At 40.8% G+C, this 15,314-nt stretch overlaps 1 protein-coding gene across 1 annotated transcript in view; it reads right to left on the reverse strand.

Annotated features, from left to right (window-relative positions):
- Nucleotides 1-15,314, reverse strand: part of Hs6st2 (heparan sulfate 6-O-sulfotransferase 2) — a 282,127-nt gene that overhangs the window by 39,380 nt on the left and 227,433 nt on the right. The window contains exon 4 of the mRNA XM_059250765.1: nt 298-384. Coding sequence (XP_059106748.1) covers nt 298-384 — 87 coding nt within the window. The remainder of the gene's footprint in view (nt 1-297; nt 385-15,314) is intronic.

Below are 15,314 nucleotides of genomic sequence, written 5' to 3' on the forward strand. Positions count from 1 at the left end.
ATGAATAACCAGTGCTGCTTATTTAGTTTTTATAACATCTTATAGTAAAGCTGGCATTGCCTTGCCAGACATATGGCTTTACCCTTCACCCTTGTAAAATCCCCTCCTGCCTTTTCTTCCCCTCCCCTCCTCCTTAGACAAGTACCATCCTCATCGATAGTGTTCTACAAATTCCCACTGTCAGGTGCACAGAAAGCATCCATACATCTTCACTGAATGGCTAGGAAGGAATGACCAAATGAGGACACATGGCTCGGTGTTAACTATGTGAGATGCACGACAGCATTTTTCACTTACTTCCCACTCTTAGTTGTGCTCCGGGTCTTTGTAGATGATGGAGAGTTGGCACCTGAGTTGAAGTTTGAAGAACCCCATCTATCCTTACTATACCCACCGAACAAAAACATATATAAAGAACAGAGACAAAAAGCAATTAGTCATTTCATTTAACGATTTTCAAGACCCCCCACTTTCCTCCCCTCCCCCAGCAAATTTTTATCCAGTGATGTCCTTCAATGTCAAAGATAATGGGAACCATTAGTCAAGGTCAAATAAAATTGTCCTTTAGAGCAAAGTTTGACCTGTTACATTCCAGTAATAGTAGCACCATAGCCCAAGCTCCCAGCAAGGCTTTAGTGGGGGAAAAAAGGCACAAAATACATAGTCAAAAGGGAGTAGTAGATTCTCTTCAACAAAACAAACCAACAAAACCAAAACCAGAACCCCTTACATTCCCAGCCACTGGAGTGTCTGCATCACAAGTTCAGTTCTGAAGCTGCTGACTTTCAGTGAGGGATATGGAACCAAGTGACTTCAAAGTATCTTTGGGAGATACTATCAGATCAATTAATAATTTTCCCTCATAACATTGCATGGAAGGCCATGAATTCAGATAGTCTTTCAAGAGAAGCACCACTTGCTTCATGAGTAATTGAATTTAAATTTCCACCTTCAATAACTCCACAGCTTATGTCAAACCTTGGAAACAATTACTAAATAAATCACAAGGAAGTTCTGCTTAATCTCATCAGGTTAATAAACGAAGGCAAATTAATCACCTCAAGGTAAACAAAGAGGAATAATTGATTGGAGTCTCCTTGATTACTTTATTCTATTTCCTTTATCAAACTATTTTACCATTATCTTCAATTCAGCTGCTTTGCCTTGAAATTAATACTTTACTTCATCTTCAGATTTCCATGGAAACCAATTCAAAGCCTTTCTCTCTGCTTCATATGTAGAATTATTTATCCCAATTTCATCAGAATTTTTTCTGTTACTAAAATCTGCGTCAGCATAACTTCATAAAGAGTCAAACGTAAAACATGCCTATCTTCACGTTCAAGTACTTTAATAGGACCCTATTTTACATTTATTTACTTATTGTGTTTATACTCTCAAGTGTATTTGCAAGGTGCCACAGCCTATGCATAGAGGCCACAGGGCAACTTGTAGGAGTTATTTCTCTCCTTCCACTATATGGGACCTAAGGGAGGCACTCATGTCATTAGGCATGGCAGCAAGTGCTTGGAATGACCTCATCAGCCCATAACCTTCTTTTTTAATTTAAAATTTATTATTATTAATGCATGTGTGCATGTGTGTGCTGGTGTGTGTGTATGTGTGTATTGGTGTGTGTGTATGTGTGTATTGGTGTGTGTGTGTATGTGTGTATGTGTGTATTGGTGTGTGTGTGTGTGTGTATGTGTGTATTGGTGTGTGTGTGTGTGTGTATTGGTGTGTGTGTGTGTGTGTGTGTGTGTGTGTGTGTGTGTGTGTGTGTGTGATGGTGTGCGTGTGGAAGTCAGAGGACAGATTTTAGTTGTTTCTCCTTCAGCCAAAGGTTCCAGGATCAAACTGAGGTTGTTGGGTTTGCTCAGCAAGTGCTTTTACCTGCTGAGCCATCTCATGAGCCCAGAACCTTCTATTGGTAGAGAATAGTCTAAGAGAATGTCAAAGAGCCTTCTAGATTCTTATGAATCTTTAAAGTCTTTTGAAAATAAGTGTCTCTGTGTAGCAGCACTTATGTGAAGGCTGTGAGGAGGTCATAAATGACATTCTACCCTATGTTCACTAGTTTCAATTGGGCACCAGGGTGTGACTGGAACAAGAAGTAATGAGGGTTTCCTTGTGATCACAAAGGTAATAAAAATATATAGGCATAGACAAACACTAATCAGGAGGAGTCGATATTAGCAAAAGCTCCTGCAGTTTGAGTGGAGTGTCCATAAGGGCCAAAAGTAGTCATGTAAAGTGGGAGCCATGCAGGTGGGTTCTGATGCTGCTGCATGATATGTGGCTCTGCAGTTAGGTACTGAAATTTGAAACAGCGAAACAGTGAGGACACCACTTATCTGTGCTGCTCACTGACTCTCCAGCATGGGCAACATGCTCACTGGGAAATGAAGAGCTCAATGGAGAGTGTTACCAGTACCCATCCATTATGATTTCTTGGCAAAGAAATTCTTAGGCAGTTTGGGGATTAATGTCAGTCACCCTCTCTATCCAGAACCAAGATCAGAAATTGACTGCCACAATTCAAATCTGGACAAAAGATTCTGGACCAGAAAAATCAATCAGAGGTATGTATGAAAAGGCCATAATGAGACCTATTACTTTGTATGGTAATAAACAGCACAAGGAAGGAGAGAAGGAAGAATGGATGGGAGGAAGAATGGATGGGAGAGGGAGGGAAGGAAGAGGGGAGGAAGGGAGGGAAGGAGGGAGGGGGAGGGAAGGAAGAAAGCAAGGAAAGAAGGAAGGGAGAGAAGGAGGGAGGGAGGGAGAGAGGAAGGAAGAAAGGAAGGAAGGAAGGAAGGAAGGAAAGAAGGAAGGAAGGAAGGAAGCTCTCATTCAAAAGCATTCAAAATTATTGCTTTCAAAAAGTGGGTGCAGTCTGATGCAAAGGATGCAACAAGTTTCTTGTTACAATCAAGTAGTGGCTGGGGCTATAGTTCAGTTGGTACATGGCTGGGGCTATAGTTCAGTTGGTACATGGCTGGGGCTATAGTTCAGTTGGTACAATGTTTGCCTAGTGTGTATGACTCCTTGGGTTAGATCCCCAGCGCCACAACAGAACCCCTGTGTGATGGTGTATGTCTGTAATTCCACAGAACCCCTGTGTGATGGTGTATGTCTGTAATTCCACAGAACCCCTGTGTGATGGTGTATGTCTGTAATTCCACAGAAACCCTGTGTGATGGTGTATGTCTGTAATTCCACAGAAACCCTGTGTGATGGTGTATGTCTGTAATTCCACAGAAACCCTGTGTGATGGTGTATGTCTGAAATTCTAGCACTAAGGAGGTGGAAGCGGGAGGATTTAAAGTTCAGGGTCATCCTCAGCTGCAAATCAAATTTGAGACCAGGATGGGTTACAAAGGGCCCTGACTCAAAGGGGGAAAATAACACAAGTAGCTCTTAGCCATCTCCCTTCTACATTCCTAGGCACTGGTCCTCTTCCAATACTTCACTCACACAGCAGGCAGTGGGAAATTTGCCTGGAAGCACTCTTGAACCAGAGATCTTTTAAATCATCCTTTGCAGGTTACAAGCTCAGATTATGTGCTCATCTAACTTTAGACATCCATGTACTTTTGAATAAAACAACACTCGTTCTCACTGCTAAATCCCCACCTCTGTGCCTTGGGAAAGAAGGTCTTCTAAAATTTGCATTACAAGTGATTCTCAAGGGACAGCAAGGGAAAATGTCAGCCTGCAATGACAGCCTTATTATTGTTAACTGCAGCTCTGGAGGTGGGTTGTCCTGGAGCAGTAGCCTTTAAAAGATAGAAATGACCCCACCCCACCCCACCCCAGGCCTACTGCCAAATCCCTGAAGTGCAGATCTGAAGGGAAGGAAAATAAAAACATTCTCAAGAATAAATCACATGGGGAAGGTATGGCACCGAGGCTAGAGGTGAAAGTACTCAAATGTCTCCAAATGTGTGTTCTGTGCAAATAACAGATGGGTTCCCAGTGGGAAATGTATCAGGAAGAGGAGTGGGCAAGAGGAACTTCTGGCAGGCTTGGATCCTAGGAGGGCAATTTTGTAGCTATGCTAATAAGGATAGTTGGACAGAGAGATCTGCCAGAACTTGGCAGAAAAAAAAAGCATCTTTCCCCATCCCAGAGATCTAGGCTGGATAGATAAACCTGAACAAGAAGCTATAAATCTCAAACCTTGAGACAAAGACAATGAAAGCGGGAATTCTGAGAGCCTTGAGTTTTCCCAAAGTGCCTCCTAAGAGGGAAAGAAAAAACACTGCAGCAGCAGACTACTGGGAGCCTCAAAGCTCTGGAAAGACTCGGGTCAAAGGCCTAAAGATTAAGACGCTGCCGAGATTCTTGGTCACTGAAACATCCAGCCCTTCCAGGGACTTACAGGAATGTCTGCTTGCTTCTAAGCTATGGCTGATAATTTGTGGCATGTGAGCATGGGGAGGGGACTACGCCGATTTCGGGACTAGTTCCTAACCTTTGCATCTGAAACAGACAGGCTCGGTTGTCACTCCTTTGATCCATCTGCTTCTACCCCACTTGTCAGCCCCTTCACTTTCATCTCTCCTTTAAGTTGTAATCTCAAGAGCTGTGGCTGAAATCCCAGAGGGTCGGGGCCTCGCCCTCTTGAGCCCCACCTGAGTTGTAGCCTCTTCTGAGATAAGATTCTGGCTCTCCTCGGGGCCTCATCAAAGGCTTGTGAAACCAATTCCAGGTGAGTTTCTGATAAGAAAAGCTAATGCGAGCCAGCCCTCCTCTGACTGTCTGGTGGGCTGTCCTCACTAACTATTAATAGCAAGGAGGATTTTTGTTCCCCTCCAGGCTCCATACATGCTCCAAAGGCTAGAAGGGTGTGAAAGAAAATCCCGCAGTGTTGTGCACATTCCATCTAAGTAGGAAAACGGTGATGGACCCACATCTGCAGCATTCTCAAAGGGTTCCTGGTGAGACAATTTGATATCCATTGTCAGAAACTAAAATGGCAACCATACCCACTCCTGCTGGAGTTTTTTTAGTCTTGCCAGAGAGGTAATTATGAACAAAGAATTTAGGTGGTTGAAAACACAATTCGTTCACTTTTTTTTCCCTGCTATTTGGGATTGAAGTTAGAAACTGATACATGTAGGTCATACCCTCTACCAATCTACATCCCCCAGTGGTTTAACCTACTTTCTTGATGGGCAGCATGAAGAAATGTGTATTGCTCATAGTATATCATAAGCACTTTTTGGAAACAATAAACCTCGGGTCCAAGAAAAATAGTTTGCTTCTGCAGTTACTGAAATTGTAAAAATTAATTCCCAGAGCTCTAAGAACCTGAAAGTGTATTTCAGGAGCCACACATGGGCTAGTGCATACTTACTGTTGCTGTATCATTGTTTGGCATTGAGCATATGATCCCACAGTGTTGCTTATATTTTATTGCTTGTCTATCTCTTCTACTAACTTTTAAATCAGTGCTTGTTATGGTTTAAACATCCTTTGTCCTCGGGAAAAGGTACGTTGAGGATTGATCTCCAAATTTAATGATATTGGTAGGTGGTAAGACATTTAACAGGAACATTTAATGGTGATTACCATTTAATCATGCTCATAGGGTCCGAGCCTTCATGAATGAGTTAGTTACTGTAAGAGCATGTTGCTCTCAAGGGAGTCTAACACTCCACAATACATCTGCTCTCTTCAGCCCATGTCTGCTTGCTCTTCTCACATGTCCTGCCTTCATCTGTCATATTATATGCAGCATGAGGACTTCAGCTATGACTGAATGATGGGTCATAATTACCTCTTTGAGAAAACTCCAGCAGGAGTTGATCTGCTTGTCATTGTGGTTTCAGACAATGGATATCAAATTGTCCCATCTCGATCTTCAGTGCCTTTCCAACCATAATAAACAAACCAGCTTCCTTATAACTAACCCATGCTCATGAATTTGGTTAATGCAACAGAAAACAGGCAAAGCAAGCACATAGAAAATTCTTGAACAAATAAATAAAAAGTAACCTGTATTTGGGCTCAGAGGGAAGGATTATTATCAAAGATTAAAAAGTCTGGAAACAGCGTGAGAAAAAGAAGTAGGGACATATATATCACACATTTTCCATGCCTGATGAATGGTCCAGGAGAGTTGGAATCCAATTGCTGATGTTTGATCATCATGTATATTGCAAAAAACATGTGAGTTTTGAAAAAAATCCATTTTCAAGCAAGCATGCTTGGAAGATAGGCTAGTACTTCTTAATAATAGTCCTAAGCCTGTTGCAACCATATATAGCTTTTAGTGATTTCCAGTGCATGCTCTTGTAAGTGATAATAAAGATGTAGCCCAAGCAACTGTGGAAGGCTTGTTCCAAGTCGCTCTTGGGAGAAAGAGTAGCTATTCTGTGCTTCTAGCAAAGATTCTAGGATTCAGAAGGTTCCTAGGATTGGGAAATGCACTTAAAACACAGCTACTAGCAAGGATACAAACGCATCCAGTGTGCTTCCCAAACCGAGGTTTGAGTCCACTCAACAACCCATCTGCCAGGGGGAAATCTTCGGAGAGAGAGGCTTTTAAATCATAACTGCCTCCTGGTGAGAACCGGACTTTCTCTTCTTGAAGAGGCCTACATTTTTGAAGTAGTTTGCCCTTGTGCTGTTACCGAGTAAAAAAAAACTCTTCAAATATTGATTCCTTTAATTAAAGCTGATGAAGCATCTGTATTTCATTTTCCTGCCTTGTTATGTCCTGAGTGGTTTTCTTTCCTTGCCCCCCAACCTTTTCATTTTCATTCCTTCTACCAGAAGTGTTTGAATTAGAGTCCATGGTCCCTTTAGTCTCTTGTACTCATTATCTCTATTTCTGTTACTCATCAAGCAGAGAAAGTCCTTTAAGTTCTCTAAGACGCACTTTCATTTTGCTCCTCCCCCTGGCTTCCCTTGGCTTCACTGGATAGCAACTGAGGCTTTTCAGAGAAGACAATGGCTCATCTTTATTGCCCTGTAGCCTAGTATAACTATAGTCTCTGGGGAACAACTCCTAAGTTCAAAGCACTTGTTCAGGAATCTTGAGTTCTAATCTTGGCTGCCAGTGAGAAGTCTAACTTCTTGCTGTCTTAGGATTGTTATGTGTAAAACAGAGGGGATTAAACCAATCAGGTAAGCCATTTGTAGAGAAGCTGACAGCTGCTCTGTAATTGCAAAGCTTTGAGGAAAGGCTGCCTGGGCACATATATTATCTTGCCCTTTCCCTTCCATTAACTTCTCATTCTAACTGCTCACCACAGGGCACCAGGAACTGCAGCAAAGAGCCCATTGATTACTGGTGCTGTTTTGCTCTCTTCACCTATCGGCACATACTGGCTTTTGCCAAGAGAGTGATAGTCAAGTCCCTTAATGTCTCACTGGGGTCAGAGGAAAATCTGAATCAGATTTTAAATTATATTATGATCTCATGTAAGCCGGCCAATCACTTACGTATTTTGAGTGTGGACCTTGCTTTCAGAGTATCTGGGGCCAGTGGAGCTTTACCTAACAGTTATAAGTGCTATTGTACTATTACTATATTCACATCAAGCTCTGGTGTTGCTCCATCAGAAGGAAGGTTGAGGAACAAATATCATACTTCGGGGATTAGCTGGCTTTGGATGACTGAAACCTAAAATATGAAAGGTGCTTGGACTGGCCTGATCACTAGAAAAGTGGAAAGAAAGAAACCATGCCCAGAATAAAAAAAAGAAAATATAACAGAACTTGGAGATTGACTACATTGGAGGAATGAGAATAAGCTCTAAATAACAGCTGCAGAGAATGTTCAGAAGCCAGAAGACTGGTAAACAAGTCTACTCTATCCGTGAAAGAGATTAGTTGGGAGGAGGATACAGGTTATAGAAGATGATGAGGGATTTGGCTTGGCACATATTAAACTGGGTTATGGATGGACAATTTTGGGCAGACATTTAGAGAGATGACACTGGAATTCCAGAAGAAAAGCAGAGTAAGAAGCTAATCTCTGCTCCAAAGGGGTGCTCTAAGGATGAAATAAGCAGTGAGACCAGATGGGACAGTTGTCCTTGTAATTAAGAAGCAGGCGTGTCTGGTGGCAGCCTTTGCCAGAATGTTTAGTTCCTCCTTAGTTTATGGGAATTGTGGGGACTTTGCAAAGATCTGGAGACCAGGGATCCAAGTAAAAGAGGCCAAGCCAGTAGATTCAGTTGTATAAAGCTCAATGCTAAGGTTAATGAAGGAAAGTGCAAGTCTTGATCCTTGTACACCCCAGTGGTTTTCTTATTTCATCTCCTTGCAAGCCTGTCCCCATCCTCTAGTTCAGACAGATTACTAAGGTGGATACAGAGAGTGGTTAGAAAGAAAGAACATTGTCAACCCTTAGTGGAAACCCATCACAAAGTCCCCCACCCCGTGCTGCTGCCACCCCAGTGTAGGGAAGACACTGGCTGGTGAACAAAATCGTTAAACCCAAGCTTCATTGACAGTTCATGTCTTTTCTTTGTCCACTCTTCCCAAGGGCTAACCAAATATTAGAGGCTAAACTAAAATCTACTCTAACTTTTCTCTGTGGTTCTACTGCCCTTCCCTATGTTGTTTCTGTATTTTGACTTCTTAACTGCATCCTAAGGTACCATACTGGGTGGTAGAAGGATGCCATACTTCGATAATAAAACCACAGTGGGACATGGGGACAAGCTATCTGGGAGTAAATCAAGGACCTGAGAATTTACAATTCTAACATGTTCTCAGCTAATGCTAATGTTGTCTGCCCATGATCTGCATTCTGACAGCCACTGCTGCATGGGACAGCTCCACTAATAAAAATCAAGAGAACAATCACCTATACACACTGTCCCTGATTTCCAAAAAAATACAATTAGAACCCTAATACCTGAAGAGCAGGGGAGGAAGACATAAACGGCTGCCCACATGCATCTCTGGAGAAACTTCTCTTTCCCGAGGAAGTGGCAATTACTGCAAATACCACAGAGTGGAGCTCAATCGCAGGTGAAACAAAAATTGGATCTGACAAGCATTAATTGAGCCTGCAGTTCTATTTACTGAAAACGATCTGGCATAATTAAAAATTCACAACTGGAGGCTTGTTGGTGAACGTTATATATTAGGTTGTTCCCAGAGTAGGCCAGAGTCTCAGAGAACTTTTGAGGAAAAGCTGAAGGAGCCAAATACTACAGCAGGAATTAATACATGAACAAAAAAGAAAAGTCTGCCTATTTACTTGACAGAAAATTTTATTTTATATAGCAGAATAAGATAAGCCGAAAGCCTTTGTACGGGTGAAGACCACTTCTCTACTGGGTTATCAGTGATTATTTTTACTTTCTAATAATACATACTCTTACAAGATTTTCAAGAATTATGTTCATGTTTTCATAAAAGCTCATAATATTTGATACACAGAAAGTTTTCAATACCAGTTTACTGATAAGCATACCTGATGAAGTGGCTGATAACATGCATTTGTTGAACTGAACTGGCTGACTGACACATATTACATTAGAAGTTTGTTAACGGAGTCAGGGTCTTTTTTATTGTGCAAATGACTTATGTCACATCACAGTGCATGCTGAAAAGAGTGGTAGTCTATTGCAGTATCATTTTCTGAGCCATGGTGCCCACATATATGAAAGTCCCATTACAGTAAAAATCACAATGCGTCAGCAACTTCAGAGAACAGCATTGCTGAACTAACTGGAAGCAATCCTGGGTTGTGGGGAAAATTTGGGCACTGCAATCAGGCAGAAGTTGGATCACATTCTATTTTTTTGCACTCTGGAGGATTTGGACAAATAGCATCAGACTTCTGACCTTAACAATGGGGATTCAGGCACTAGATGGTTTTTTTGTTTGTTTGTTTGATTGTTTGTTTTTTAGGGTTAGGGTTAAGGTTAGAGTTGGGGTTAAAAGCCAGTATTTGAAGTGCAAATATCTAGTTCCTGCCCTCTTAAGTGAATAAACAATAAACAAACAAACAAATAAATAAACAAACAAACAAATAAATAAATGACAGGCTGAAAAGGGCATCTGGAACCTTAGAAATCCAATGGAAGCGCCATTTCAGACGGAAAATGTTTTCTGGGGCACTAAGCAAAGAAGGTTCCTATAAACCATGCTCCCATTTTAAATAGCTTCTCTCTGTTGTGTTACAATTAGGAGAATAGCATTATTGTAGTATACACACTCATATGCAATCAAAACCTACCAAATGATGAAAGAAACACACATTTCTATATCACTTCATAATCACTGTTAAATAGTAGGTCTTACATAATTCATAAAAATAGATGTCTCTTCAAGCACAATCTACTCAAAACCAGGACATTTATCTGAGCCAAAGATGAAGACTTTTATTGACTATCATCTACCCTCAGACAAGGAAAAGGATCACAGAAATATGAAACTTGAAATAATCTTTGGAGACAGGAAGATAAAGCTCAGAGAGGAGATGGGATATATCCAAGAGAAGTATCTGAGGATAAAACATGAATTTAAATGATAGCACTTGGCTGGCATGTGAGAAATAAGGCCATAATTTCCATGAAGTGCAAAGCAAGGCAAGGTGGCTTGGAACCAAAAATGATGTAACACAAATTAATTGTAGCTCCATTTGCCAACATAAGAGGGGTGGGTGGCTTTTGGTGGGGAATGGGGATACATACATGGAAGGAGACAATATATTCAGTTTTGTTGAATTTTGCATGCCCATGGGACCACTGAGCAAAATGTTGATTTGGCAATTGGATATATGGATACAGAATTTATCAAGACAGAGATCTCAGCTGAAGGTTGGCCTTCACAAATCTGGGAATGTGCAGGAGTTAAAACCCATGGAGTACAAGAGACTACACAGAGGGAGTATGTAGAGTGCACTGAGTGAGGAGGGACTAGCCAAGGAAGATGATTAAGGACAGGCCAGAGATGAGATTGTGTGCTGATGAAAGCCAAAGAGGAAACTGAATCTCAGAGCAGGAGTATTCCAATCATGAGACTCATTTGCTGATTACGAGGCTGTCCTATGTCCAAGGATTCCAACTGCTGCATGTTGCTTTCTCCTGGTGGACTTTTTTGATTAGTTGTGGTATCTCATTAGTCATCCTGTCCTTTATCACATCAAGAGCATTTGATAGTGAAGAATTCATCTTGATCACATGCAACCCGTTCTCATCAATTCCTGGCAAGGATGACCTGAAGTACAGTGAAGGAAGAATATCATACATCAACTAAATCCGTAAGTATAAGCTTTAGATGTGTTTTTTTTTCAATCTGGCCTTATTTACAAAGGCAAAAAAAAAACAAAACAAAACCAAGAAACTGTCATAGAATAAACTAAATGTACTAAGGCTTAAGCAAATATAGTTACAACTTCTCTCAAAAAAAAAAAAACTAGGCTTTTGATTGTTCGTTTGGTTTCTCTATTATATGCAAAATCAGAAATAAGGCTTATGGCCCTCATCTTGCTTCAAAACCTTAAATAAATTCTTGACTCTGGTAGACTTAGAATTCAAATCCACCTGATGCCAATATCCACTTGCCTTATCACTTGGGAAAACCTAGGGACCTCTTTGTAGTATTGTTTCTGGGCTTTGAAAACAGTGGTTCCCTGATTCTCACCAGTCACTAAGCAATCTGCTTATTCAAACAATACTTTAAAACTCAACAAATCAGATCTCCATCAATTTATAGCAAGCTCTTCAATTGCAGTGTGCACTGTCAGTGGGAGCATTTCTTGGCTTAGTGGAAGTAAAAGAATGAAGATGGTAAAGACATGAGAGGCAGAGGGAAGCTTCCTACTGAGAAAGTCTCCAAAGGAAAAGGAAGGAAAGAACAATAAAAGGCACTTCCAGGGAATGTCCTCATGATTAGCTCAGTGCTACTGGCAGATGCTAGTATGGGAAGGGCAAGCTCTCTTCCTGGCATTCTTCAAGGTTTGTAAGAAAATGGCTGTCTTTGTTGTTACTGAGATTATCCAAGAAGGGATGCCATAAACGTTAAACTATCTCGATCTCTAGACTCCTCCTCAACAGAAGAGTATGAGCTTGAACAGCTCTTGGAGATTATTTTAAAAGAATTCTGTATGTGAGATAGGCAGATAACTGAAGCTGTGAAGAATGCAACCTTCACTGAGGCTCAAGAATCTCAGTCAGTCTTCAGGGAAGTAGATAAGCCCTCCAGATGTCTCTCTAAGAAGAGGGCTCTGGAGGCGGAACAGAGGAATCTAGCTAGTGAAGGCAGTGTTGCCACTTAAAAGGAATCAAGTTGGTATTTAATTCAGAGAAACCTAGATTTGGGAGGAGAGATATCCAGCTAGCTGCTTGAAAGGAATATGAACAATTCTTTGTGGCTTGGGGGTAAACAAAAGGAGCTTCTAAAATCTGTTTCCTGGATAGGGAGACAGCTCAGTGGATTAAGGCTGACACAACCTGAGTTCTATCCCCAGAAGCCACATGGTAGAAGACAATGACTCCTGCAAGATGTCCTCTGAACTCCGTATGTGTACTGTGTCATGCACATACATGTGCACACACATAAAAATAGATGTAATTAATAAAAACTGTTCAAGGGTCAGAGATGTCACAGTGTAGAGCAGTTGTTCAGTACCCACAAGGCTTAGATTCACTAGCACCACAAAAATGTTATTCAGTACTTATCTTAGGATTCTTATCATTATGGATTTTGTGGCCTCTTCTAATGTCAATTATGTTTTCTCCTCATTTTCCAGAGCACTTTATTAAAGTAACCTTTCACATACTCTGCTTATTAGGGCTCATAGGAGAATAATTTAGTGTTAATATTCCAGAGACACTAGGGGAAATAAAACCCTAGAGGAAGAAAATGACCCTCTTATGTCCAGAAAGCTTTGTTGTTAGATCTTCTTTAAAGCTTTTCTCTTTAAAAACTGTTGATCTACTCATTGCTGATAGGTCCTGGGAAGAGTTTTGTTTCAGTTAAGAAGACATTTCCATTTCTGCATGCGTGCCAAGATGTCAAAACTCATGTCAGACCTATGGAGGCACTCAAAATTCCAGAGTAAGCTTATCAGTGATCTATGAAAGACCACACACTATGGGATACATGTGGCTTGCAGACATGGGTCTTAACCCATCTGGATTTTGTTTCTGGGCAAAATACAGATGCTTTGTTTCTTGAGACAATATGGCTTCTGGAATCAGAGTCCATTTTGAATTTTGTGAAGTCACGACAACAAACTGAAAGTCAAGTGGGATGCCATGTAAAACGATTCTAAATAAGTCAGCTACACAGGTCAGCAATTTTAGCTCAGGAAAATACTGGATTAAGTAGAAATTTTCTTTGTGTCAATTTTAAATAACCAGCTTTAGAAATAAAGAAATACTGAGTGATACAAGCTGCTCCATGGTCCCTCCACTTATACTGATATTTGGGGAGACAGAGAAAGAATAATTAAAGATGACCACTACCTACAGTGTTAAAAGTGTGGCTAACAGAAACTTAAGTTTATTACAAGAACAACAGGTCCAAGCTAGTAGCATAGGGCATGGAAAACACAAGCTTGTATAACACCCTTTCAGACTAGTGCAAAGCAGTCATTTGTCATTTCCAATGTATCTCTTATCTCCAAAATTGAGAGACTTTTCCCTAAAGTACTATCATAAGATGGGGAAAAACAAAAGCAACAGAAAGACTTTAAAAGGCAGCAAGTCTCATCCATAAAACCTTGGGCTACTTGGATTACTGAAATTGAGTGTTGGAGTTAGCTTTGAGTTTCCTGGCAACCAGGGCCATTGATGGAGACATGATGGCTAATGGCATTGTCAAACTGTGATTTTAAAAAAAAGACCAATGCTATTTTTTCAGGAGGATTAAACTTACTTTACTTTTTTTTTTTTTTTTTTTTTTTTTTTTTTTTTGGTTTTTCGAGACAGGGTTTCTCTGTGTAGCTTTGCGCCTCTCCTGGAACTCACTCGGTAGCCCAGGCTGGCCTCGAACTCACAGAGATCCGCCTGGCTCTGCCTCCCGAGTGCTGGGATTAAAGGCGTGCGCCACCACCGCCCGGCAACTTACTTTACTTTTTTGTGGCAGTCAAAGCATCACCTTTTTTATAGAAGATTCTGAAAGATAATATCCTCTCATCCTTTCTCTCTCTCCCTCTCATCCATCTATCATCTATCTATCTATCTATCTATCTATCTATCATCTATCTGCCTATCAATCTACCTATCTGCCTATCTATTATCTATCTATCTATCTATCTATCTATCTATCTATCTATCTATCTATCTATCATGTACATAGAGACTTTTTTAAAAGTGAAGTTTATTGGATCTAATTTCCATTCAGGAAACTTCAGCTAGCTACTAGAGGTATCACATAATGAATATGGGAGTGGCAACTAAGTTAAGCTAATGTGGTAAAAGTACAGCATTTTTAATCATTCAACCTTATCCTGAGGAAGACAGTGAAAAACTCTGGTCTCTTTGAAGAAGCATAAGTTGGAACATAAACAACCTGCCCATTGCACAGCACGGAGGATCGTGTCCATTTGCCTATTTTTCATTGGTGAGTTTGAAGCATTCTTTGGTAGGCTCAATTACCTGGGTCCTGCCCCCAAATCCATGTCTGTATCTTCTGTGTCTGTCTGGTAGGGGTTCAGGGAGACTCAGTTGAAAGCTACAGAGAAATGCACTCATGATTTCCTTAGGTCCTCTTTCTAACTCTTTGTTCAGGGCTCCTGGGATATTATTCTCTTGTCCAGTGATAGCACCCATTCTCTTTAATCATCATCTGCTTCCATTATCTACAATTCTCCATCTATGCCTCCTATCAGTTCCCCACAAAGGTATCCCTCTGGGCAAGGTAGTGGCTCAGTACCTGATCTGCAAATCCAACAATTGGATGTACTTTGCAGTCTCCGAGCTCACTTTTCTCTCTCTTATCCATAGGTTACTAAGGAAGAGTGTAAGGAAAGTTATCTTTCTCTGGAAGCATACTTGCCTATAATCAAAGAGGACCCATAAAAGGGCTCTAGCACAAACAAAGAGGCTCCCTCTTCTAGACTTTAACAAATTAAAGCCCATATTAATTAATTCTTTAGCCCTTTAATTGCTCCTGGATTAAACATGCTGGGGCTATTTTTCATTCCTGCCCTAGCTGTCACAAGTTCAATAATTCACTTAGGGAATTCTGGCATCCTGTATTTGGCCCTGCCTGTCTATAAAGTCAAAAGGAGTAACTCATTAGTAAGTAAGAAACATTAATTAGACTTGGGTAAATTTATACTTGTGAAAGATGCTAGCTTCATTCCAGATTGTTGGAAGGAAACTCATGCT

The sequence above is a fragment of the Peromyscus eremicus genome, chromosome X, assembly GCF_949786415.1.
Source record: "Peromyscus eremicus chromosome X, PerEre_H2_v1, whole genome shotgun sequence".
NCBI classification, from domain to species: Eukaryota; Metazoa; Chordata; class Mammalia; order Rodentia; family Cricetidae; genus Peromyscus; species Peromyscus eremicus.